Raw genomic sequence first — 27,859 nt, 5'->3', positions numbered from 1 at the left:
TCATTCAAGCACTCCTTGAATGTTCCTCCTACAAAACAAAGAAACACCTATAAGTAACCCATCTGCACCGCCGCCGAGCGTGGCGGCTGACCGCCCCCCGTCGGAGTAAAACCCGTGCTTCGTAGCGTCGAGAGTCTCCCCATCTCCCCACAGCGCATACGCCTCCTCTCCATGCACGGCGTCATCTCCGACAACGAGCTCTTCGTCCGGCATTCTCAGGGGGATGAAGATCCGGATTGCAAGGCAGATAATGGAGGTGATGACGAGGTTCCAGCCGACGACGAAGAGGGCGCTGACGATCTGTTTGAGGAACTGGACGCCGCCGGGGCTGCCGTAGAAGGCGCCGCGGGAGTTGGTGACGGGGAGGAAGAGGGAGCAGAGGGTGGGCTCGGCGAAGAGACCGGTGGTGGCACCGCCGAGGAATCCAGCGACGGCATGTGTGTGGAAGACGCCGAGGGTGTCATCGATTTTTTGGAGGAGGGAGGAGCGCTTGTGGACCACCATCATCGTGAACCACGGGATGCTGCCGGAGAGAACCCCCATGGCGATCGCCGCCCATCCTTGCACCAATCCTAAATGGTGCACACAGAGGAGAAGAGATTTTGGGTTATATCCTCGTGAAAAATTATAGATGGTAACTTTTTTGTAGTATTTGTGGTATTTATCATAATATTAATAGTATTGTGATGTAATCATACAACAATGCTATCTTGAATAATACTAGTTTTATTTATTCTATTTGGATATAATAATTCCTTTGTGAAACCTAAGAAATATTTCATCCGGATAAGCTGCGTGACTGTGAGTATTGTCATATAATAATATCACAATACTTTCAAAACTATCATGAATAATACCACAAATACCTATTACATCCTTAGTGGATTCTACGATCCCATTGGGATCCTATCAAAGAATAACTTATCCCATTCCAGCGAATGCTCCTATACAGTTCGTAGATCTCTTTCGTCATTCTGCATATGATATCCACATGTAATAATTCATTTGTGAAAAAAAATATATATAATGTATGAAAGCTCTAGATAATTATGTTTTGTGCAATATTATTGTATATTATAATTTATAACACTTTATATACAAAGTTCGCATATATGTACTCTTCACATAATAATTTATCTTAATATTCATGAAAATTTTCATATATATATATATGCTTCACGCATATCAAAATAAATCAATAAAATTCAAATTTATCGTAAAGAAAGTCAAAGTATTACAATCCAAGTTTTCCTCTTAACTTTGACCACAAAAAAAAAAGCCACACAAATTCTCATGTATTTAAATATCTAACACCTAAGCTTCACGTTTAATATTTATAGCATAAAAAATTTTAATATAAGTTAAGTATGCATAAATTGGGTGACATATGTAAAATATTAAATTTTATGTATCAGATAAGTAAATAAAGAAATAAAGGAATATATAAATAATTATATTTCACCTTTGAATTACAGTTTTTATAGTTAAAAATTAAAAACTAAAGTTTAGACATACATACATATGTAGGTATGTATGTATGTAGGTATATACACGCGCACGCATGAGAAGTTGAGATTTAGGGTCCGTTTGGGACAGCTTATAAGTGCGGGCGGCGTTTTCAAAATACCATCATACTGTTTGGTTCGCGCGCTTCATCAGCTTATCCGAAACTGCATTTTGGTTTTTACACTAAACGCAAGCCGTGGGTCGACCCCTGCGACCGACTCTGCCCACGGGCCACGTTTCAGGATAAACAGTTTATCCTGACATGCACAAGCTGCTCCCAAAAAACTTAATGTCAAATAAATTAGAGTTTACTTGGACAATAAAATCAAATATTAAATTAAAAATAAATTTGGCTTGGTCGTAATTAGGTTAAAATAAAATGAATTTAATAAACTTTTAAAAAAATTTTAAACTTTTCACCTAATTTCTCCAATTTTTTTTTAATTTTTTTCAAAGTTAATTAAGTTATGAGCGCGATTTTTATTCAATAAAATATTATATAAGTGTCGTATATCCCCTAAACTAAATTAATAAATTAATTATTAAAATATATAATATTTATAAGAGAGAAAAAAAAAATGCCTTAATTTATGTGAATTTACAAACAGAAGGAAAAAAAAAAAAACCACGTGGCCTTTTTGGAACTCTGCCGGCACACGAAAACCGCGTTGAATTAAATAATAATAATAATAACTCGAAAAGCGTGGGACAAAGTCCTATCAAAATAACAATATTATTTTTAATTTTTTTAAATGTCACTCAAAATTTATATATTTATATAATCATTCTTTTTAATATATTTCCATTCAGACATGACATGACAATTTTCAATTCCTTCCTTTATTTTTATCTATTTATATAGTCATAACACGTAAGGCCTTACATACATACATATATATATATATATATATATATAATGATTAGATATGGCACATAGTTAGCTTTAAATAAATAAAAATTAAAAAAAGAGAAAAAAAAAAAAGGGTACCTGCGCCGGGGGGGATGCAAACGAGACCGGGATGCAAACGAGACCGGTGATCATACCCTGGACGGCTCCGATGACGGAGGGCTTCTTGAAGAAGATGACGTCGAGGGAGGTCCAGACGAGGAGGCTGGTGGCGGCGCAGATGTTGGTGTTGAGCACCGCCAAGGAGGAGTCGGTGTTGGCCGAGTATGGGTCACCCCCATTGAAGCCGGCCCAGCCCATCCACAGCAGCCCGGCCCCCGCCAGCATAAGAAGCAGATTATTCGGCGGAAACCTCTCCCTGTCCTTGGTCGACCTCGGTCCAACCTACCCGCATTTTTTTTTTAATTAATTAATATTAATAATAATAATAAACAGAAAAGTTTATTAAAATTGTATAATTTTGTTGACTTTGGGAAATATGCTAATATTAAATATACATTAACTCTGTATTGATTAAAGAATTAAAGTCAACTGCGCTTATTTCTAAAATTAAAAATTTAAGTCGGAAATTTTGGTTTTAATATATAGAAATACATATGAAATGAATTGAATGTATGAAAATCTTCCAATCCTTATCTAATTTATTTTCTATTTATAAAAAAATATATTATTTTAGAATATTCCAGCTCAACTTCATAAATATATGATTTACGAAATTAACGCACATTATTTCTAATAAATTCAAATATTATGAAATTAAATAACTTTTTATATATAAATACATTCAAACGTCAATTAAATTTTGAAATCTTCTAAATTAAAAACTAGATCTCGATATCCTTTCTGAATTTATTCTCTATTCGTAGCCAAAAAAAAAAAAAAATTTATGTCATAATATTCCACCCAAAACCCATTAAAATACAACATTTTATGAAAATTAAATTTCAATATTAAAATAACTAAAAATTTTGGTGAAATTCACATGCATACCAACAACTCTTATTTATTTACATACCTAACATCTAAACATTTTTTTTTTCAATTTATATATCTATAAATTGAATTATAGATGTTAAATTTGAAAATACATAACACTAAAGTGATATGTATGTAATCTTCCATTTTTATATCTAATTGTTATGATGTTTACAAATAAAACACCCAATCTATCGATAAAAAAATGATTTTTACTGTTGAGGAGGGGTGAAGTACATAAATTTGGTGCTTTGTTTCTAAAAAAGAGAGTTTTGAGGGTGAGAAAAATCGCTTTTTTTTTAATACAGAACAAACTAAAATAACATAAAAAACGTGCAGCGTTGAATGCATACCCAATAAGCGGCGGTGAATCCGGCGACGCCGGAGGACAGATGAATAACGTATCCGCCGGAGTAATCCATAACCCCCCACTGGAATAGGAAACCCCCTCCCCAAATACTGAACGCCGTCACCGTATAAGAGAAAGTCAACCACAGCGGCACAAACGCCATCCACGCCCTTATATTCATCCTCCCCAGAAGAGATCCCGCCACCAGTATCAGCGTGATCGCCGCAAAAACGCACTGAAAATACACCATCGTCGCCATCGGATAGTACGGCGCCACCATCGCCGTCTCGACTTCACCGGTTCTGTAGTAATGAATGGTCGCCGGAATTGCGGCCTGTTTGAGGAGGAACTTGTGGCCGAGTGCAGGCTTCGCCTTGCCCCATAAAGGGAGGAGCTTGTCGCCGAAGGACATGTTGTAGGCCCACGTGACCCAACAGAGCCACACGGCGGCGAAGGCGTAGAGGGCCATGAAGGCGGAGTTGACGGCCCATTTCTTCTTGACGATGCCGCCGTAGAGGATGACGAGGCCCGGAACGCTTTGGAGGCCCACGAGGGTGGCGGCGGTCATCTGCCATGAGTTGTCGCCTTTGTTCAGCCAGTCGGGCGAGGCGGCGGAGGTGTTGCCTTGGTAGGCCACCGGGAGAGACATCGCGGCGGTTCCTCTGCCTTTGTTTTTTTTTTTACTTTTTTGGGCTCTGAGAATTTGAAGGGGATTTTATAGGAGGTTTGGAATGTGTAAACGGTATCTGGTAGAAGATTCGAATCCGGCCTTTCGGTATTCTCACCGGAAGTTTTCTGTGGGTGAGCGGATACTTCGGAGATTTGAAGTTTGACTTTCGTTATAGAGCTGTTTTTCTGATGTATGTACGATTTACGATTCAACAAATTTTGGGGTTTTTAGATGCCCGGATATTTTATATTATGTAAACTAAAAAAAATTATATCTCAAATTCAAAAACAAAAATTTATTAGGACTTAAATCACTGTCTGTCATATGTACAGTTCGACCTCATCATATATTAAATTATTTAATTTTTTTAACTAAGAAAGGTCAAAGTGTACTCATGTCAGACAGTAATTGAGGTCCTGATATTTTTTTGTACCAATAATCTTGATATACTTTTTTATCTATGTGAAGAGCATCAATATTATTGATATGATGCCGAGAAATTTATTTGATCGCAATGCATTTTTGGCTAAGAGATGTTCCAAATTTAAATTCAGAATCATTTAAGTTTTATTTTCAAATAATTTATAGTTAATTTGAGTGGTCTCGGCAATACAAGTTTAGTTGTGCTTCAAGTGATCCAATTTGATTCTAAATAACCTTAGATCAAATACTTGAAGTGTATCGTAGTCATTTGATTTTTATAACAAATTATGATTTTTACAATCAACTATTACTTTTGCAGTCATTTGCGACCGAAGATTGTTGCATGCCACTCAATTTCTATATAATTACACGTCTACAACTCAACTTTAATTTTTATAGGTGTCAGTTGTCGCGTTATCTAATGCATAAAAAATTGTAATTTACTTCTTAAAGTTACAATAGTGACATGTTTAATTTAATATAAAAGATATGAGTAGTATAAATAGAAAAAAAATATAATATTTAGGTATTAGATATGTAAATACATGAAGAATGAATGGTATGTATGTAAATGGCCCTAAAAAAAAGGCTCAGCGCACCATAATTTTACTTATTGCAAATTTGATAGATATCCTTGTTTAACAAGAATCACGTGATACGAATTGGAGCCGAATCAACGCATAAATTGCAATAATTATGTTAGAAAATCTAAGTTACTACTAATTTTGATTAATTCCTAATAAATAATGAGTAATCTATAATTAGAGAAGTAGATTGACTCCCCATAATTCCTAAGCATCGTCACGAGGGACCAACAAAACAACTCCTAAAGAAACATCTTATCCCCAAGATGCAATGACCAAAATTGCTTTTGGATCACTTCATAAAGCTCTCAAGTTATTTCATAATCTGAGAGAGTTTTCCACTTAATCAACACCTCATTTGTCTCTGTCACTTCTCAGTGCACCCCTTCTACCTCCAAAGATTCCAAAACCACCTTCAAATCCTTTGTTAGAGTTGGACATAGTGAAGACGACGGTGTGTGGTCTCCGATAGCATGCCTCAATTTTGATGCATGAAAAATTGGATGCAATGATAAATATGATGATGATAATGACCTCAAAAGGTATGCTATTGTCCCCAATACGTGCCATAATCTTATGCAACAGTTTGGGGATTAAACCCCGATGCACTCGGTAACACAAATATGCCCTGGTAGAGTAGTTGTTGTCCCCTCAATGCATATTATTGATGATTGTTCGGATCATGTAGTGACTCTGCCTTGATCTTCCTCTATTTCCGTTAGTGGCCCATTCAATTAATTTTCTTAAAAAAAAATTGTTAGTAATATAATTAAAAATATAGAAAACTTAATTTCATTGTTCGATCGTTTGTTCTGGGATTGGTTAATTTCAAATCTCAGCCTAGGTCATGACATTCTGAGCATCTCATCATGCTTGCTTTCTTGCCTCAGGGCTTCCCAATCTAAGACTATGGGTACTAATAAAGTTATCAATTGGGGCTTCTCCATCTTCCTTGATAGTGCGTTTGCGGACTTATTATCTACTCATGGGCGATATTATATCTCAAAATCATAATCCAAGTAGGATAGTCACATCTAATGCTCCTCATTCAACATTCTATGCTCCACAAATATTTTAAGCTCTTTTAATTTGTCCTGACTATAAAGTATCACCCCAACAAATATGGATGACGCTTATGAATGGTCAAGACATTAACAATCAACTCTCGCTCATATATAGACTTGAGTCTAGGTCTCGTTGTCAGCACTTGGTTGAAAAAAGTGATAGATTGTTGACATTGCCTAAGAACAGTGCATACTTCATAGCATGAAGAATCAATCTCCACAATGAAACATTCGTTGAAATCAGGAACTCCAGCACCAATACATAGGGCTGTGAATTTAGTTCAAAGACTGTTAATCGCTCGAAGATTGATTCAAATTTTGGCTCATATCGAAATAAACGAGCCAAGCTGCGAGCTAAAATTTTGAATAGAATTTTGTTCAAGCCAATTTTGGGCCTACCCGAGCTCGGCTCGAAATCGGATCGTTAACAATATATGAATGACAGTGAATTTAGCTCAAAGGTCATTAATCACTCAAAAATTAATTCAAAATTTGGCTCGAGTCAATATCAGATCGAAATAAACGAGTTGTGCTACAAGCCAAAATTTTGGATCAAAATTTTTTTAACTGATTTTGAGCCGACCCCAGCTCGGCTCTAGCTGACTCAAAATCGGATCGTTCACAGCCCTACCGGTACACTTATCATGTCATTCTTTAACTTCTCAAAAAACTGGGCCATTACTTTCACCCACTGAAAGCTTTCCTTACAAAATTGAATTACAACATTTCACGAATTTGAGGTAATATCTTGCAACTACCTTAAATCTTACCAACCCCGTCAAAATCTTAAGTAATGACCACTCCAACATAGCCACCACCTTTGCTAGATTTGTCAACCCCCATGCCTTGTACAAACTAGGGTCACTACGAAGTACTAAAATTGTCTCCCTCCCGAAAAATCTAGTGTCAAAATTTGGCCCTTACAAACTCTCATGCTCTTCTCCAATTGTCTCGTTCCAATCATTACCCCTGAATCGCCTTCCAACTTTCACCTAAAAGGCTACCACAAAAAAGGCATTGATGCAGTTGGATGTTAGGGTACCACCAATTATAGTTTCTTGTTCCAAACCAAATTTCTTCGAAGCAATCTTCTCCAACCCCAAAGCGCACATCATCTCATTTCTCCTATTCTCGCTCGTTCCAAACCTCCATGTTGTATTATTCCCTCCAGATGTTGTCACTTGAATCCATTCCTCACTCATTTGCTCAATCCTACTCACTTCCATTAGTTACAACCATTCAAATGTCGTGCTATTTCTTTCAAGTGTTGTCTCTTGAGCTTATTCTAGACTCCGCTCAATCCTGCCTACTTTCATTTGTTCCAACAATCTGGATGTCCTATTATTACATTCAAGTGCTGCCTCTAGAGTCTGATCCTAATTCCTTCGCTTGATCCCATAGCTCCAGATCCGCCTAAGACAACAACGTTGCCTTGAGGCCTCACAAATCCTTCAGATCGATGCTGCTCGTGTCCATTCTCGACGCTATCACTCAATCGAGCCACGGGTAGCAGTGGGTTTATGTAAAATTCCATGATCTTCTTCATTATTTCTTTCAAAATCATGAATCTTCACTCCATGAATGAGAATCGCCCCTCCATCACTTAGTAACATCCTTCCATTTTAGAGATGATTTGGCTCATCTCTATCTAATTTCTCCTCTAAAATTTTAGCTTTTTTTCTGCCATTAATTCCAATAAAATTTTCAATGAAAGCAGCACTTTATACGCACATCGGCTTCCCAACTAGCTTGAAGCGTGACAGTATCACATGGTCCGGTCATTGCAAGCCGCAATCCCGTCATTTGCTTGCCCTCTAAGTCGAAATGAGTGATTGTATTGCTCTGTAAGTGTGATCCGATCACCTATCTGTCACGATCATCGCGATTCTGACTGGAGTTGTTGTTCCGCTCTGTACGAGGCTTTCTCGTCGCATGTATATTGCGATCTCGTCATTTGCTTCCTAGCTATGTAAAACAGCGATCCCGTAGGCTCCAAGCAAGCCTGAATTGCGATTGGAACACCACAATCCCGTCATTAGCTTCCCAGATCCCGAGGTTCAATCACCAGCATACTCTCGATCCCATCATAGGCGTGCCAGAACCTGCCAATGGCTTCTCCATTCTAAAACCTCATGTGATCCCATTGTTACTTTCCTAGAGCTTGATTACTATAATACGAATTTGACAAGAAACAGAGCCGAAACCAAAAGGAAAAAAAATTTGCAAGAAATTAGGCTGATTCAATAAAGCTTTTAGTCTTCATACCAACCATTTACAACAACGGTCAGCACTAGCACTCAATAGGAGAAGAGACTTTCGAACACTGAAAAAAAAAATGGAATTTTACATACATACCATACCACACAATTCTTACATATTTACATATCTAACACAAAGTTTGATATTACCCATGTAACACCTTGCTGTCATAAAACCATTCATGAAAAGGTGCATTTCACTTTTAAGAAAATAATGATAGTGATATTTTTGTTCTGATATCCAAGGTATAAATGGCATGTATGTAAATATACATGTTTAGGTGTTAGATATGCAAGAATGGTGTTGTATGCATGCAAATGCCCCCAGAAAAAAAAAATTGAATGCAAACAAATTACAAATTAATAATTAGTAATTTGCCATTAACTTTCGAACAAATTAGTGCAAGGGAGAAAGGAACTTCAAAGAAATGTTCATGCAATCAGTTTCCTTATGGGACAAAATAAAACTAAAAAAAAAATCCTTATGGGACAAAACTTCTACCCAGTGTGGCATTTCCTGTAGGAAAATTAAGTCTAAGAAAAAACTACAAAGTTTGCCGAGTGTTCAACAACCTACCATGGCTCTGCCTGATTAGAGCTCATTTATGATTGAACTCTTCTAAATATTCTCGATTATTAAAGGAACAAACATATATAGTTTGTTATTTGATTTCTTCAAGATCATGAATAATATCGTTTAAAACTCGAGAGTCGTAAAATTTTGAGTCTCGAAAAGACATTCACTAGAGATGCAGCATGCGAACAAGCTCAGCTAGAAGTAGGGCTCGTTTATTAAGTTTGTTCAATTAAAGTCATATATGCTAGACTCAACAAATTTCACTTGATAAAACTTATTTATTTTTTCAAACAATTTATTCATTTAAAATTTGTTAATCACAATGTAAACAAGCTCGAGTTGTGCCCAAACCAAACTTTAACAAACTCTTCACAAAAGGTTGAATCGAACTCAAGTCAAAATTGAACAAACTTCTAGTAAGCACGAGCCGAGCTCAAACAACCACCCGGCCCGAATCAATTTTTTTGCAGCCCTACACTCGCAATAAACAAGGGAAGATGATTATGTCACTTCGGAAATTTACATGCCAAGCACACAATTCTCATGCATTTAAATATTTCACAACTAAAGTTTCATATTTACATACACCACCCAATTCCTAGGCATTTAACACCAAAATTTTGCTTTTACATTCATGGCACCCAGACATTTCATATCACATAAAAAATATCTATCATTTTAACTTTTATAAGTGAAATACATCATTTTCATCATAGATAAGATCGCATGTCCGTTAAAATTGAAGTATAGGTGTTAGATATGTAATTACATTAGAATTGAGTGGTATGCATGTAAATTTTCCTAACCTATATTGACATTGAAGACTGTTGGATAAAAAAAGGCTGCCTGGAGTGCTAGATTAGAAAAATTAGAAACAATTGATTCATTGCATAAAAGAAAATACCACTCCCACATATTCATATTAATAAAAGAAAAGAAAGTGCAACAATGAACTCATTGCTTAAAAGAATACTTCTCTTGCGAATTCATATTAAAGAAAAAGAAAAGAAAGTGCACACGGATTGCTCCATTGGCATCAATACAAAATCTATAAATGAATCAAACACCAAATAGCTAGGGACAACCTTTTATGTTCGTTATTGTAAGTGTCAAAATAGTCCCCCACTATTTAAGTGAGGTCGTTTTAGTCCTAGAGTTTATAGAAATGTAAAAATAATCCCTCGCTATTTTTAAATTGAGTTCTAATAGTACTCAATGGAGATTATTTTAGCCCCAATTTAAAGAATTTAGAAACTATTTTGACACTTCTATAAAATCAGGGACTATTTTGACACTTTACTCATCATTGTGAAAACTTATTTCCTTATTGGGGTATTTCAATACATTCGACCCAATTCCTATGTGCTTACAAATATAACACATAAAGTTTGGCTTTTTTACATTTACAACACCCAAATATTTCATATCACCTCAAAAGTACCATCATTTTAGCTTTTAAAACGTAGAATATGCATTCTCAGGCATAGGTAAGGAAATATAAAGATTGAAGTTTAGGTGTTAGATATGTGAATACAAAAGAATTGAGTGGTGTGGATGTAAATCTTCCTTATGTTATTCTATGTAGTTTTCAGTATAAAAACTTGTTCTACAGTTGGCTAGTAGCTATGATGATGGCATGTCCCTATAAGTAGTTCGTAAAAATGTAGAAGATGACACTGAGAAGTTGCTAAAAGTGAGTACATTATTCTAGAATAAATAGAAATCAATAATGAATTTGGATCAATAATAAAGAAGATTACATTAAAAAGCTCAAATTTGGGAGATTCAAAATATAGGGTGTGTCTAGTTCATCTATAGGTTATTCAAAGTTAAAAGAAAAAGTCGTACAGTTTTATCAGCAATGGTGGAATTTGAAGCCCTTCAAGTGCTGACCTGCTTCATCCAAAACTTGCATAAATCTCTTCGTCGGATGTGAGAACTGAGGAAGCCCTAAAGTGCAGCAAAGACCAGTTAAAAATGTAATATGCGACATTAACAAAAAAATGCAATATGTGACGCAGTAACTAATGGTTGGTACTTCAATATGACATGATGATCGACCCTTATAGAATAGTGGTGTAATTGAGCCAAGCCTACTCGGGAGTTGGCTCGGGCTTGGCTCGATGAGCCTCAATTAGCTAACTAGCAAAGCTTGAGCCAGCCCTGACTTCAAACCAATTAGCACGTAAGCCGACTCTCTTAAAAATAATTAATATAAAATGTACTCAAAGTATATTAAATTCAAAACTTTTATCATTAAATTTTTAAAGAAGTTTAAAAAATAATATTTTAGATTTTATGTTAAAATGATTTTTTATTATTTACCTCCAAATTATTCATTCTATTTGTCATGTTATTATAACACTAGTTTGGATTAATATTGTTTTATTTCTTTGATAATAAATAAGCCGACTCGAACTTGTAGAACTAAACTCGAGCTTGAGCTCGAACTCAATAAATTAATCAAGCTCAAGCTCAAGCTTAACTCGACCCGACTCGTTTGCACCCCTACTATAGAACATGATAGGAAATTAGAGTACCTAAACAATGCTCCACATTTGTTTAGTTTATAATTGATCAATTGAAATAAGCATCAAGACATAAAAACTGAGTATTTGACACTTGATATATTGGTCATCTTAGATAAATGTAAAACCTTTTTTACATTTATGCTTATCTAAAGTCGGACAATAAGCCATATGGGGAATATTCTCTTCCCTTCTGATACTAGTTAGAATCATTTAGTGGCAGAATTAAATTTCTTAGGCTCATAACATGCAAAACCTTCAATATTTTGTTGTATAACAAGGAGTCAATAGTAAATGAAAAGGAAAATGCATTTTTTATGGATAGTATAGATTTTGAAATTATAAGAACTTATGGAATTTTTTTTTCTTATATGCCAATCATATTCGTACAAGTAACTAAATGCAGAAACAAATAAAGACAACTAAGTTCTCTTTTGCTAATTTAGAATGAACTCGGTTATTCATCACTAAATCACTTCTACTTTTTATCTTATGCTTTGTTTTGTTTATGTTGTGATTTGAAACAAAACATATTTTGACATATTTGATTAAGAAATAATTGTTCTTAAAAACACTTAAAATACTCCACAGCTAAAAGTTGTTATGAGTGTTTTTAAAAACATGTTAATTTATTTTTAAAAATAAAAAATAAGAAACGTAAAAAAAACAATAAACAAAAGAAAAACTAAAAACAAACAACAAACGACAAAGTTGATCCCAAACAAGCCATAAGGGTAAATTGATCCTTCTTCATACAATTTCTTAGCTGCCTATAGGATATAATTGATGACAGAAGTTCTGCTTGCTTGACCTAAAAGAAACATAACCATTTATTTTCCTTTTCTATCTTCTGACTGAAAAATTTTGCTTTTCTAAACAGCAAACTAACAAACCAATAACAGGGGATTTTACGGGTATAGAAAATTTCTAGGGCCAAATATCTTTATAACAGTGCTTTTACTAGGCCAACAGAGAATGTGCCAGTAAAAAATAGCTATTTGAACCATTAGCTGATCTGACTATTCTAATCTACTTAAAACAAGGCTTAAAATTTTGTTTTCAAATCAAATGTGGAGCGACCACTATCAACAACAGATCTATACCAACATCAACAAAGAAGAGGCTATAATTTCCAAGTTCCAACTTAATGTTGAGGAAAGTGGAGACCCGGTCCACTTCCTTATTTGGCGGATTCTGCACTATGGAAACTATTTGGATCTGATATTCAAATTGAACTGCTCTTTAATTCTTTCCTTGTAAAGGATTCATGAGCCAGGGCCTTTCCTTGTGTAAATCTCCCACCAATCACAGTTTCCCGCTCTCCCGCCACTCTGATTTCGCAATTAAAAGCAAGATATAGCCAGGGATATTCGCAATAAAGGCCTTACCTTAATGGGCCGAAATAGTTTGTCTATTAATTGACGTTCTCTGGTGCATCGCAGGATAGAGCTCCACCTAATCTTCTTCTTCAGTTCGGATTACAGGAAGACTTTATCACAATGTCCAGTTTTTCGAGGACTTCTTCGGTGTTGGCTCACGGAAAAGAGGAGTATCGCACGGCACCAGCTCCCTTGGGGGGATTCCTTCTGTTGTTGGCTTCCCCTTAGTTGTAGCTCTTGGTTAGAGAGAGAAAGAGAGAGGAAGAAAGAGAAAAAAACTTTCTTGTAATAGTCGACGTGGTCAACGGTGTGTAATCCTTAAAGCTAATAAAATCTTCTGCAGCTCCATAGACATAGGCAATTTGCCGAACCACGTAAATATGTGTCAGTTTCTTTGCGAATTTCTAATTCCAATTTTCGTTTTAAACCCGTCGTTTTTCACAACAATTGGTATCAGAGCCTTGGTTCGGATTTGAGAAAAACGATAGTTGGAGATGTAATGATGATATCAGAGATCGAGAATTTTAATGACACAGATTTTGTTACTAGATGATGTAGATAGAAGACTACCTCTATGAGAATAAACTTCATCTTCCGTTACAGGGAAACCGACCGAAGAAGATAGATGAAACTCATTGGAATTTGTTAGATCGACAGGTTCTGGTGGTTGTTCGATTAATCATTTCGAGATCCGTTGCCCACAACATTATTAAGGAAATGACTACTGTATATCTCACGGCGGCTTTATCAGGTATGTATGAAAAGCATAGGCGACTAACAATGTGCATTTGATGAAAAAGTTATTCAACTTAAAGATGGAAGAAGGTGTGTCTTTCGTTCAGCATCCGAATGATTTCAATATCATCACAAATCAATTGTCATCAGTTGAAATTGATTTTGATAATGAGATATGTGCGCTGATATTGTTGGTTTCAATGTCAAATAGTTGGGAAGCCAGGAAAGAGCTTGAAGGTACAAGGTTATGTAGACGTTGATATGTCGACTAAGGGTGTTGACTACTTGACTTTGATTTCACGACTAAAGCAAAGAAGTAGCCATGAATATTCGCAATAAAGGCCTTTCCTTAATGGGCCGAAATAGTTTGTCTATTAATTGACGTTCTCTGGTGCATCGCAGGATAGAGCTCCTAATCTTCTTCTTCGGATCAGATTACAGGAAGACTGTATCGCAAGGTCTAGTTTTTTCCAGGACTTCTTCGGTGTTGGCTCACGGACAAGAGGAGTATCGCACTACACTAGCTCCCTTGGGATTCCTTCGGTTGTTGGCTTCCCCTTGGTTGTAGCTCTCGGTTAGAGAGAGAGAGAAGGTGAGGAGAGAGAGAGTTTCTTGTAATAGTCGATGTGGTCAGCAGTGTGTAATCCTCAAAGCTAATAAAATCCTATGCAACTTCGTTGACGTAAGCAATTTACCGAACCATGTAAATCTGTGTCTGTTGTTTTTTTGCGAATTTCTCATTTCAATTTTTGTTTAATTACCGTCGTTTTCACGACACTTAAGAAGTAGTCTCCCCTGTTATATCTAACCCCTGCTTCTATTGTATCCATAATTTTATGGCATTCCCCTGGCCCTACAAGGCTGAAACCAAATTTTGTTCAATGAAACCATATGTAATTCCCATCATCACAAAAAGAGGCTATATAAATCAATGGTTGCGTATTCTTTAAAAGTAGAACAGAAGATTCAAAAGTTATGATATCTTAGAGGTTGTTTGGGATAAATTTTATTATTTTTTTCCTTTTTTTAAAAACATGTTTGAGTAGTGCGCTTTTTTAGATAATTTTATTTTTTGTTTCGGAAAACAAATTAAAACGTTCTTAAAAACATTCAAAAATAATTTTTGGGTGATATGAGTGTTTTTAAAAATAATCTCACCTTAATAATATAGTCAAACATGTTTTATTCCAAATCAAAGCATAAACAAAAAAAAAATCAAAATAAAAAAAATGATCCTAAACAACCCCTTAGTATTTCAAAATAAATGTTTGTCAGCTTTACTAATGAAATACGAAAATTAAACATAAGTAAATCCTTCACAACTCCACTAGCACAGTTTTAATGCTTTAACCTCATGAGTACTTGATTATTGAATTGAAAATGGAACTCAAACATGAAATTAAAGTTGTTTATAGAACTTTTCATGCAAAAATTATTATAGAGACGTCATGTTGTTTATGAGGCTTTGCATGATGAATGCCATCAGTAACAATTTTGGTATGACATTGATCACCATCATATTAGCCTCATTCTTCAAAAAGAAATAAAAAATCCTCTACTTCAGATAAAATACTGTAGTTATCATTTGTTTCAGATAAAATGTCCTATACTGCAATTTTTTACCAATCCAAGAAGTTAATTGTGTAAATGAACCATGATGGAGGTGTGGGAAGTGATACGCTCCGGAACAAAAAATCAACAAGCAACACGACAAAATGGCAATAAATAGATGAAAAAACACAAATGAAGATTGCTCTTACGAAAAAAAATGAGAACAAGCAAGATTGAAAGATAATCTACTTTTGAAAGGTAGATCAGCTCTCCCACAGCCCTAGAAACATCACAAGAAGAAGAAAAACACGGCAGCCAACAAAACATGCATAAAACAAACAAACTCTAGGCTCTTCCACTTAATAGAATCCTCTCCCAACATTTCAAACTTTTCCTATCAACTTTCCCACCAAACGTCTTTAATTTTTCCTCCTTGATTATGTGATTAAGCCCCTTGTGAACACCACCTACGCCCGGCTTCCTTTCGCTACGAAAACTTGTCGCTCGGCTTCTTCACGCGAATAGGACAGCCCCGCCAACTTCTTCTACAAGCCAGCTGAGTGCCTTTCGACCGGTGACTCCTGGATCGGTTTTGTTACAGGCGTAACAGGAAGTTCCATGATATAAAAGAAAATTTACTTGAAAATAATATGATGCACTATCATCTGTAAATTAATCTTTGTTTAAGAAAATGTCATCAAACAATATTTCTTATTTCATATTATTGCATATCATATTTATTTTCTTTGTTTGTTTTTATGAAGATTTTACTTTTTAATATATTTTATTGTTAGTATTTTCTATTTTTAGAAGTTAGAATTTTTTGTATGTCATATATCATGTTTCCTTCTTTTATCATATGGAGTTAAGGTTGATTTTATTACTTTTTTAACGTGGGAGTCACCCTCTCATGGATGAGTATTATCCCCATAACTTACCGCCTTATCTCAAATTGATAAAACTCAGCAAACACAACTACCTTGAGTGGGCTCAAACCACAAATTTGCAAACAATGGGAGAGACAAGATTGGATATCTAACAGGAGAAATTTTAAATCTACTGTTGTTGATCCGAGCCTGAAAAATTGCAATTTGAAAATTCACTGATTATGGTTTAGCTCGTCAACTCCATGGAACCTACCATATGAAAGCCAAATTTATTCATTTCCACTGTTCGAGATATTCGAGAGGTCGTTCGAGATCTCTATTCAGACTTAGTGAATTCTTCCTAAATTTTTTAGTTGAAAACTCAACTTTAGAAATCCAAACAAAATGACAGGGATGTTAGGACGTATTACAACGAGTTAGTAACATTATGGTGGGATCTTGATCAATACTATGATGACATTTGAGAGAATTTGAATGATTACGCTCACCACAAGAAGAGAGAGGAAAACAATTAGGTTTACATATTCTTAGTCGACGTTAATCAGAGTTTTGACGAAATATGAGGTCGCATCGTCAATGAGAAACCCTGCACTCAATTCAAAAAGTCTTTTTTGAAGTTAAGCATAAAGAGTCCAGAACAAAAATTATGTTGTGCAACACTGAATCTTCTGTTAAGATTGAACAGGATAACTCAGCTTTTGTGTCAAAAGAAGTTAATGCTGACAAAGAAGGCCGTAAAGCGCCATAGCATGAACATTGCAACAAATCATGCACACAAAATAGGCATGTTAGAAGCTTCATGATAAACCTGTAAATTAGAAAAATTTTAAATGTGGGTGAAGTCAAGCCATCGCTAAGGAAACTCAAAAGTTGTCGGCTAACTCGAATGCAGTCTCTTTCATCAATGAGCAATTGGAGCACTTGCATACATTATTTTAATCTTCAAAATTTTCCCTGATTCTAACATGCTTTTTAGTACATAAGGGTAACTCTTTAGCCACTGCTTTATTAAGTGTTATTCCTAATTTTTCTCGTTTTTGAATAATTGATCATGGCGCAACAAATCACACAACTAGTTTTAAATTATTTCTTCCTATGGTCTTATACAGGCAATAAAAATATCAAAATTATCAATGGTTCCCTTTCAATAATTATCGGGATATGAACTATTAAACTCTCCTTGTTGTTAACTATTTGCGATGTCTCCATGTTCCTAATTTATAATGTAACTTTACATGTGCTTCACTTTTGTCATGGTCGGATGGGAAGACAGTACACACAACAGTCGCATATTCAAATTTGTCACGCGAATTCAAAAATAGAATTTTCCCAAGCACCGTCAGGTTAGATAGAAAATGAATAAATAAAATAGAATTTTTAGTGGATTACTAATGAGTATAATTATATCAGAGAAATATTATTTGGTTGATTTTAAATATCATTTACAAAGAGGGTTTCTCAAACCAATTTCGGATATCAAATACTGCATTCTTGGTTTTGAAAGAGTTAACAGCGTTGCTTATTGAAAAAATATTTGGAATTTGGAAGAAAAAAATGGGTTATTCTGCAAGATATGATCACATATCCATTTAGCAAACAAGTATAGATTATGGTCGCTACAATGACTTCTCACAACTACATTCAACAGCAAACTTAACGTAGTGACACAGACATCAATATGACAAATGAAAATCATTTGCATGCCCTTATTGAAGCATATGAATAGCGCCTAAGGTAATCAATATCACAGATTGAAAGTGATTTGCTTTAGTCTTATACCTAGGATGGGAAAAGTGCTGAGGAGATAGAGTTGAGAAAACAAATTACTGAAGGCATAATTAGTGGGTGAAAAGTTGTATGTTTTTTTTTTTTTTATTTCATGTGCAATCTGTTGTGAAAATGATTAATGTTTATTGTATTGACGATTTATGCAACGATATACATGTTGAATCTCAATTTGATGCAACTTTTATTTTCAGTTCTTTTGCATATATTTTTTCCCTCGTGGATGGTTTTCGAGACAACAGTGGGTATAAATTTCCACGTGTTTATTTATTACATGTTTTATTTTTTGTTTGGAGATCTATGATGAGACATTCAATCTTATAAGTTTTGTTGGATGACTTATATGTTGTTATATGTTCTTGACACATATGAAATCGCTATCAAGACAACCAAGCACCCCTCTTTTTTCAATCGTATGCTTGTTGGGGTTCTTCTGGATGACATTTGTGGTGATATGCATTTGTGAGACATAAGAGCTTCGTATTGATGGTTTAAAGGCAGCCAAGAACCATTTTTAAAAAAAATATAAGGTCTTTTTGTAGTGACAGATTATTCGTTGGTTTGTTACTTCGTGCTCTGAGACCTCACAACTTTATAAAACTTTAATTGAGTATTTCAATTATTTTTCTTTACTAATGTTACATCTAAATATCCGTAATTTGTGGTTTTAAACATTCAGAAAAATGAGTTCGAGGATTTTCAGTGCCTCTAAAGCATTGTACTGCTACTGTAGACTGCAGTGTTTTATGCTTACTTCACGACAGACACATAGCTATGAGAAATAATTTTACAAGAGTTCAAGGAATATAATAGAAAATTGTGACTTCTTCATGTGGGTAGATTGGTTTGATGAATTCACCGCCAATAGTGATCATACATGAAGAGTTTCATAGGAGAGATTGTCTCAAGACATTACTCGTCTGCATTTTAAAAATAATAATATAATAATATTATTATTAATTATTATTTTAATAGTTTTATTTTTAATTTTGATTAGCGTTACTTTTAGTGGAGTGTTAGTTTTATTATGTAATATTCATTCTGAATATTTATTTTTATGTATGAAATGTGCAAGCACGACTAATTCTATTACAAACAGTACAATATTACAGGTGCAAAAAAGACATTTATTCATAAACAGCTGCAACACAAGTGCTGCAAAACTGCACAAAACAAACAGACATATATCTTCCCCACAACAGCTACTTAATAAGTTGCAGCTGCCCCAAACAGATCCTTAATTTCAAATAGGAAACACTAAATCACAAATAAGCTTCTTGATACTTGGAAGAAAGAAAAAACAATTTCAAAGTTTATGAAGTGATTATATGAGAGAGTTTCACCATGCAACATAGAGTAAAATTTCAAATCAAACATAACTTCTTAACATGAATTTTCTCAGAAGTACATATAATTCAATAAATATATATCAGTTGGTCGGGCATCTGTTTGTCAGTTGTAAGTACCCTCTTGTCTAGGGTTTGATTCCCCCCGAACGTAGAGTGTGATACTTGAATTCTTTGGCGCATGAGGGATGGTCAGAGCTCATATAATAGCCTCCGGTCATTCCTTAAGTGCGTGATTGTGTGGGTGTGCGCGCGCGCGTGTGCGTGTAGGTACCTATAAAAAAATTTATAGCTTTATTTTGCATATATTTTTACTAAATGTTATGCAAAAAAATAAATGTCTTATAGTTAAAAAAGATATTCCAACAAGAACCACGTATTGATTATTATAATCCAAATATGGTAAAAAATGACCAAGAGCTATCTAGGTCTAATACTAAAATTAGATTTGCTAAAGGCTAAGTGAAGATTTAGAATGGAAAGGGCGGAGGAAAAATGAACATGACGATTTAAAGAATAGCAAAATTGTAAGGGTGATTACTAATGAAACACTCAACATATTATAAGTTTAATTAATGTATATAATTCTCAAGTTGGATTAGAAGATGGTTCAAAAAACTATTTTGATAAGAGATTGATGAGCCATTATAATGCATAAGAAATCAATGAGAGCACCTAATCACTTACAAAGTAGGAACTAGCAAATCAAAAATAAACTTCTCTCTAGGAAAGAAATACTTCTAACAAAAATTTTTAAGTGATTATATAGAAAACTCTGACAATACGACAGAGCTGTAATTATAAATGTCAAAGTTAAGAGTATAAAGAAAACAATCAAATGAAATAATACCTCACGTTATGGAATTATTATCTAAAAGATGAGAAATTATGAATCATTCAAGATAGGTTGCAAGAAAAGAAATTGAAAATTTTCAATTGAGACGAATCTAAATGATCTAAAAGGTGTGTAGTTGTATTAAAAATATTGTCATATAAGTTCTAAGAAAATTTAAAAAAATATATCATGCGTTGACAAAGAAACTTGATGGTGGAGTGAAGAAATACAAAAAAACTTGATGGTGGAGTGAAGAAATACAAAAAGTTACCAAAGAAAAGAAATGTGCTATTAAAAAGTGACAATATTTATTATTATTAATTTTTATAATGATTATAAGAAAGCTAGAAGTTTTATAAACCGTGAAGCATTCAATGAGCATGCTAAAAGCTATTGCCTTTAATGAATAGCAAACAATCATGGTACTATATAAGGAAATAAAAAATTAAGAGATATAAGGATGTTGATCTAATTAGACACATTATAAATGAAGATAGTGGAATCTTAGTAGATAAAGTAAAGAAAGAGATGAACATGAAAGAAGGGAGTGAAGTGTAGAGGTCAAATGTTAAATATTTAATTAAGAATAATCAACCCTCATACATGCAACAATTTACAATTAAATATATTACTAAAATTCAAATATAAATGGATAAAAAAAAACCCCTTAATATAAGTTGGAGAAATATTATCTATAATATAACGAGCATATCATAACTACCCCTAAGAATAGTGAGCAAACACCTCTTTTAAAATAATACATAATTAATTACAAATTGATTAGGCCACCCCTTATATTATGGATCTAAGGGGACAAACAGAGAAAGTATTGAAGTTTAAATAATGCTCCCATCCATTTTATCTTTTGATGTAAAAATGATAGTCTTGAAAGTTTTAATTGTTTATAGCCTTCCCAAATCAAACTAAAACATTCAAAAAGAAAAGGAAATAGAGATAATGTTTCACAATGTATTTCGAATATAATTATTAAATATAAAGAAACCTAGTTTTATCATTACCTATTCCATTTTCATTATTAGTTGAATATTAAATCTTTAAGGGTCATTTGGTTGGTTGAAAAAAGAATTCAGAGTAAGAAAACTGCAGTGTAATTAAAATGTAGTAAATTTAAATATTTTTTAGTTCTTAGGTGAATATTACTATTTTGTGCTTGGTCTGACGAAATATGGAATCAATGCAAACCTTGATGACAAAGGAAGGAGGCAGAGGCAACCGATATAGGATGTGTTACAACGGCAGAGGTGGGAGTTGCAGGCATGGAGCGTGTGACGACGATGGAGACGACAACCAATGCAACAAGGGTCAATAAGGAGGCATTGTCTGATGGAGGGTGGAAGCCAATGAAAGATTGATGGGCAATGATGACGACATTTGTGTGCACAGCCATGAAGGCAGCAACAACAACTTGTGTTGTATATTTGAAAATTATTTGAATCCACCAATTTTCAAAGGCACCAAAATTGAACTGAGTTGTGAATTTTAAATTCACCAAAACATTACATTATATTTCGTTTTCAATCAATCAAAAATCAAAATTTTCGTTTTCAATCAATCAAAAATCAAAATATTAAAAACTTCCGCATTCAATTTGCAGTTCACCACTAAAGCAGGTAATAAAACGCCCCAAAAAATATATCCTATCAACATAGAATAGCTGACTGGACACAAATATCCTTTTCATTAATTTCATTTATAGTATTTCTAATTACTCTTTTAAATTTGCTTAATAGCATTATTAATATTTACTTACTGATAGCCTTATAGAGAGGGAGTATAAAAGGATAGTAGAGATTGATGTATGCAGCTTTTTCTACTTTTACCAACAGAAATACAATCTTCTTGTCCTATTCCTGTTTCGCCTTTTGTCTGTTTGCCTCGGAAAAACATCATACAGCTCACGACCCTTACCTGCACGGTGGAATGATTGATCATAGTTTCCAATAATTTGTGGTGGAGACGCGACGAGAGCTGCGAAATCTGAAGGGCGGAGATCTCCTTCCACCGGTATGCTTGGCAACCATACCAGCTATGGGAGAGTCTGTTCTAGTGAATCCCAACAGGAGAAGATTCCAGCGATCTAAATCGGCGTAACCTAATGTTGTATTAGACGAAGGCCAAAATTATTGACACAAGACAAAAATCATGGCTTTCGATTCTGACAGTAAGAATGAGACATGGGGCAATCCCCCACTGTGAAGAGGATAGGTAAATCAGCTGCAAGGTGAATTCAAAGTGAAACTAGATATTCGCTATTTTGATGGGCATTTGCACATTGAGGATTACCTGGATTGGGAGCAAGCGGTAGAATCCTTCTTCGATACATGGACATCTCACCGGAGAAGCAAGTCAAGTATATAGCATGTTGGTTGAAAGGGAGAGCGGGAGCTTGGTGGATTCAATTGGTTCAAACGTGAAAACGTGAAGGGCGTGGGAGGGTTCATAGTTGGGCTCGCATGAAACAACTGTTGCGAGATAATTTTCTCCCCACCGATTATGAGCAAATGCTTTATCTACAGTATCAAAGATATGCCCAAAATGATCAGAGTGTTAGTGTTTATAAGATAGAATTTTATAGGTTGTGCAAGAAATAATTTGAATGAAACTGAACGACAATTAGTAGCTCAATATATTGGTGATTTGAAAGAATTGATTCAAGAGAAATTAGAAATGAATGCAGTTTGGTCCGTCACAGACCATTAACTTTGCTTATAAAGCAGAAATTCAGCAATCAAAACAGCCTAAACATCGATATTCTCGATGTGGATCCGTTGATTTCAGTGGGGAACAGAATAGGGGAGTGCAACAACCAAAACAGAATGTTCTTCAAGTTCAAAATAGTGCCAACCAACCCAAATTGACGAAATCCATATCCCATTGCAAAACCAGCTATAATCATGATAACGCATATCAACAACCAGCTCCAAGTGAATGTTTTAGATGTCTTCAAGCTCCTACCCGAAGATAACTTCAAGTGCTCGAAGGGGAACTTGAAATAGAGGGCAGCTATGGGTTACCGAACTTCTGACGATGTGGACTTACAAGCCGACATAGGAGAATTTATATCCTGCATACTAGAAAAGGTATTGCTTGCTCCTTGAGGTAACAATTGTACTCAGAGGCATTCTATATTCAGGATGCGATGCACTATTGGAGGCAAGGTATGTGAATTTATTATTGATAATGGTTGCACTGAAAATATTATCTCATTAAAGGTTGTTAAAGCTCTCCAATTAAAAAATACAAAGCATCCTCAGTCGTATAAAATTAGTTGGGTGAGAAAGGAGATTGAAGTTTAAGTTAAGAAATGTGCAAAATTTCATTCTATATTGGGAAACTATACCATTGCAAAATTCTTTGTGATGTAATAGACATGGATGTCTGGTATGTTATTTTGAGTCGTTCCTAGCAACTCGATGAGAGAGAGTGGTATGACGGCAGGTCCGATGCTTACATAATTGAAAGAAATGGACGAAAGCTGAGATTGCTGCCATCCAGTATCAATGTGAAAGATTCCACTTCAGACCCTGTAGCTTTCATTGTTATTTCGGGTAATCACTTTCTGCAAAATTATGAGTTGGAGGATCAAATTGCATGTTGTCTTGTATGCAAAACACAAGCCAGCTACTAAGGAAATGCCAAATAGGGCTCAAGTTTTGGTGGAGCAGTGTGTCGACTTAACTCCAGATGATTTACCTGATTTGTTACCTCGTATGCGTGCTATTTAGCATCAAATATATTTCATTTTTGGATCCATGTTTTCAAATTTACCTCATTATCGATTAATTCCAAAGAAGCATCGAATACTACAGGAAATGGTTGATGATTTACTACAGAAATAATATATCAAAAATAGTTTAAGTCCATGTGCAGTGCCGGCATTAATCATTCCTATGAATGATGGAAAATGTCTAATGTGTATCGATAGTCGAGCCATCAATAAAATTACCACCAAATTTTGATTTTCAATGCCTCGGTTGGAACTCTTGAACAAATTAATTGGAGCTAAATTTTTTAAAAAAAAATTGGACCTACAAAACGGATACCAACCCATTTGAATCCAACCAGGTGATAAATGGAGAAGCCTTTACAACTCGACGAGGATTATATGAGAGGCAAGTTTTTTCATTCAGACTTTGCAATGCACCTAGTACGTTGATGCGACTATTGAATGAGATTTTAAAGCCTTCTCTCTGGCGGTTTTGTGTCGTATGCTTCGATGACAACTTGGTTTATAGCTCTTCTTTAGCTGAACAGATATGGCATCTTACATTGCTCTTTAATACACTATGCCAAGAGAAATTATATCTTAATCTCTCCAAATGCGAGTTTGCGGTATCAAATGTCCACTTTTTGGTTTTTATTGTTAGCTCCACTGACATTGAAACTAATCCTGACAAGATAGCAACTATCCGATCTTGGCCCACTCCTAGCACTATGTTTGAAGTTTACAGCTTTGACGGTTAGCTAATTTTTATAGAAGATTCATCAAAGGTTTTAGCATTATCATGGCACCAATTATTGATTACTTGAAGAGCAAAACTTTCCTGTGAGGTTCGGAACAACAAGGTAGCTTTGACATCATTAAAAAAACTGTGTAATACTAATGTTTTAGCTATCTTAAATTTTGATAAACCATTTCTTGTTGAAGTAGACGCTTCAACAATTGGCATTGGTGTCATGTTGTCTCAAGAAGATAAACCTATTGAATATTTCAGTGAAAAATTATGTAGCAATCGACAAAAGTGGTCTACTTATAAACAAGAATTGTATGCGGGGGTGAGAGCTCTCAAGCATTGGGAACAATATCAAGTTCACCAAGAATTTGTTTTATTCAGCAATCATAAAGCCTTACAATTTCAACAGTCTCAAACACTCAACAGGATGCATGTGTGGTGGGTGATTTTTCTATAAAAATTTAGTTTTGTATTAAAACACAAAGTGGGTCATACTAATAAATGGTTGAAGCTCGGAGCCATAAAGCCAACTTGTTGGTCTCCGACTCTCCTTACAAGCCTCAATTACTGGACCAGAAACTATCAAGGAATAGTATGCAACGGATACTGACTTTGCCACTCCTTGGAAAAATTGTATATACAAATCTCTGCTCGGCGATTATTCTCTTAAGCAAGGATTTTTTTTAAAGGTAACCAATTGTGCATTCCAAACACTTCTTTCTGTACTCATTTAATTAAAGAAATGCATATTGGAGGATTGGCCGCACATACCTGGCTGGGATAAACCATTGCCTTGTTGACGACTCATTTTTTGTGGTCGAAACTACGTACAGATGTAGGCCATTTTATATAACAATGCGCCACTTGTCAAACTTACAAAAAAAATGTTCAAAATGATGGTTTGTATATGTCAATACAAATTCCTACAACAATTTGGGAAGACTTGAGCCTAGATTTTGTTATAGTCCTTCCAAGAACTAAAAGGGGTTTTGACTCTGTCATGGTAGTGGTGGATCATTTTTATAAAATGCCACATTTTATTCCTTTTAAAAAAATTTATGATGCTCTTAATATTGCACGATTATTCTTTACGAATATTGTTCACCTCCATGGCCTACTTTGAAGCCTCACATTAAATTATGATGTTAAATTTATGAGTTGCTTCTAGAGGGAACTGTGGAAAAGACTACACACTGAACTTAGAATGAGTTCAGCTTACCATCCTCAAATTAACGACTAAACAGAGCTCGTTAACCGAACTCTCAATAATATGATTCATTGTCTAGTTGGAGAAACTCTCAAGCAGTGAGATGGAGCACTTAGTAGAGCAAAATTTGCATACAATTCAATGCCAGATGGATCCACTGGCAAAGCTCCATTCAGAGTCGTTCATACCAAGGCACCCAATCATATGGTCGACCTCACGGTCCTTCCTAAAGCACGTAATAAAATTATTGAATATCTAGCTACTAATTTCTCCTCAATGATTCAGGAAGTCAAAGGTAAACTCACTCAAAGTAACCAAGCATATAAAAACCACACTAGTCTTAAAAAGTGGTTTAAGGAGTTCAAGTTTGGAGATCTAGTTTTGGTTCGTCTATGAAAGGAATATTTCCTAGAGGCACTTACTCTAAAGTACAGCCGTGGAAATTGGGTCCATTTCGAATTGCAAGGAAGATTAACGATAATGCTTATATCATTTCTTTACCCTCTGAATTGAAAATATCTCCTACATTCTGTGATGTTGAGATTTGCGAGTAAAATCCTCCTAATGGCATTGCCATCTCCTAACTCGAGTTGAGTTCTTCTGAAGCCTAGGTGAGTCTGGTGTAGTTGAATAGCTAACTGAGCATAAATATCCTTTTCGTTAATTTCCTTCACAGTAAATTTAATTACTCTTTTAAATTTACTTAATAGCATTATTAATATTTACTTGGTGATAGCCTTGTAGGGAGGGAGTATAAAAAGATAGTGGAGATTGATGTCTGCAGCGTTTTCTACTTTTACCAACAGAAATATATATTGTCTTTCTCGTGTTTCACATTTTCCCTGATTATCTGGGAAATACACCAAGTAGCTTGCTATACTATTAGAGAATAAGATTGGATCCCATGCAAAGTTTGATCCAAAGTATTACATCTACTAGAGTAGTGGTACTGTAAGAAAATTATTGTCTGACTTCTCAAACGGAAAAAAAAACCAAAGTATGTAATACCACCAACGATTTCAAAATTATGTTTCCCCGCAACTCCTTTTATAGACAGTTGCAGCACCTCGAGATACACCATTAATAGCATCTGAATAGAGGGATACTTAAATCTTGAGAAAATTGAGCAAATTATAGTTTGGTTTGGTCATATTCCTGCCAGTATCCAGTAAATTGTTTGCAGAAATAAACATTCAAATTGATGAAAGGACAATTAAAAAAAAAAAAGTGTTGCTGTTTTGGTATAGGAAATAAAGAAGTAAACACAGGTGTTGCTGTTTTGGTATAGGATATAGGAAATAAAGAAGTAAACACAGAAAATGAAACAATGTTCCAAAAACCCTAAACCCCACAGTAAAGTGGAAAGGAGACGTACCACTTAAACAGTTCGACAAAAACAAGACCTCTTCAGATTCGCTAACTTAGCTTATCATCCACCTTCGTCGACATCGGAACCGACTTTGGAGTAGCTGATTGAGGATCAGCAACCGCACCGCTTCCGGAGCTAGCAGCAGCGGCCTCCTCATCCTCGACGAGCTTGCGAAGCCTCTCCTGGAGGACGCGGATGCGGCCCTCAGTCCGCCGAAGCTTCCGCCACCTGTAGGTTAAGTATACACCAAAGCCTCCATAGACCACAATATACGATCCCCAAACGTACGGATACGTCTCCGCATGCTCTCTGATCTTCTGCCATTCCCTCGCCAGCTTCTCCTTCCATACAGCCGCCGTATTTCCAACCCTTTCGGCTCCTCCGCCACCTTCGCCTTCCCCTCCCGCCTCCATCACTCCGAACGTTTCTTCGGTCGACAAAAATCAGCC

The 27,859-nt window shown here is 35.1% G+C and overlaps 2 protein-coding genes across 7 annotated transcripts; both read right to left on the bottom strand.

Annotated features, from left to right (window-relative positions):
* Positions 1-21,767, bottom strand: LOC110023274 (ammonium transporter 3 member 2). Its single transcript, XM_020722597.1, is given in 7 exon segments — positions 1-572; positions 2,495-2,520; positions 2,523-2,797; positions 3,742-4,432; positions 6,656-6,746; positions 11,207-11,263; positions 21,563-21,767. Coding segments are annotated over 7 exon segments (1,917 nt in total).
* Positions 10,983-27,859, bottom strand: LOC110023190. Of its 6 annotated transcripts, none has more exons than XR_002293865.1 (4): positions 27,417-27,859; positions 22,664-22,890; positions 22,289-22,472; positions 10,983-11,263 (listed from the first exon to the last, which is right to left on the bottom strand). XR_002293865.1 is itself a non-coding variant. In XM_020722470.1 (2 exons), the coding sequence occupies exon 1, from the start codon at positions 27,821-27,823 to the stop codon at positions 27,458-27,460; it is 366 nt and encodes a 121-aa protein (XP_020578129.1). In that variant the 5' UTR covers positions 27,824-27,859; the 3' UTR covers positions 10,994-11,263; positions 27,417-27,457. The 6 variants fall into 6 exon arrangements, 1 of the variants encoding a protein (XP_020578129.1); XR_002293867.1 differs by having other exon boundaries at positions 22,289-22,457; XR_002293868.1 differs by lacking the exon at positions 10,983-11,263 and adding an exon at positions 19,620-19,798.

This window comes from Phalaenopsis equestris, unplaced genomic scaffold (genome assembly GCF_001263595.1).
Source record: "Phalaenopsis equestris unplaced genomic scaffold, ASM126359v1 Scaffold000223, whole genome shotgun sequence".
In the NCBI taxonomy this organism is placed as follows: Eukaryota; Viridiplantae; Streptophyta; class Magnoliopsida; order Asparagales; family Orchidaceae; genus Phalaenopsis; species Phalaenopsis equestris.
The sequence above is the reverse complement of the archived record's forward strand: the minus strand, read 5'-3'. Positions and strand labels throughout refer to the sequence as shown.

Excerpts from the sequence above, each read along its gene's own strand:
- LOC110023190 (XM_020722470.1), bottom strand. The coding sequence starts at position 27,823 with ATGGAGGCGGGAGGGGAAGGCGAAGGTGGCGGAGGAGCCGAAAGGGTT.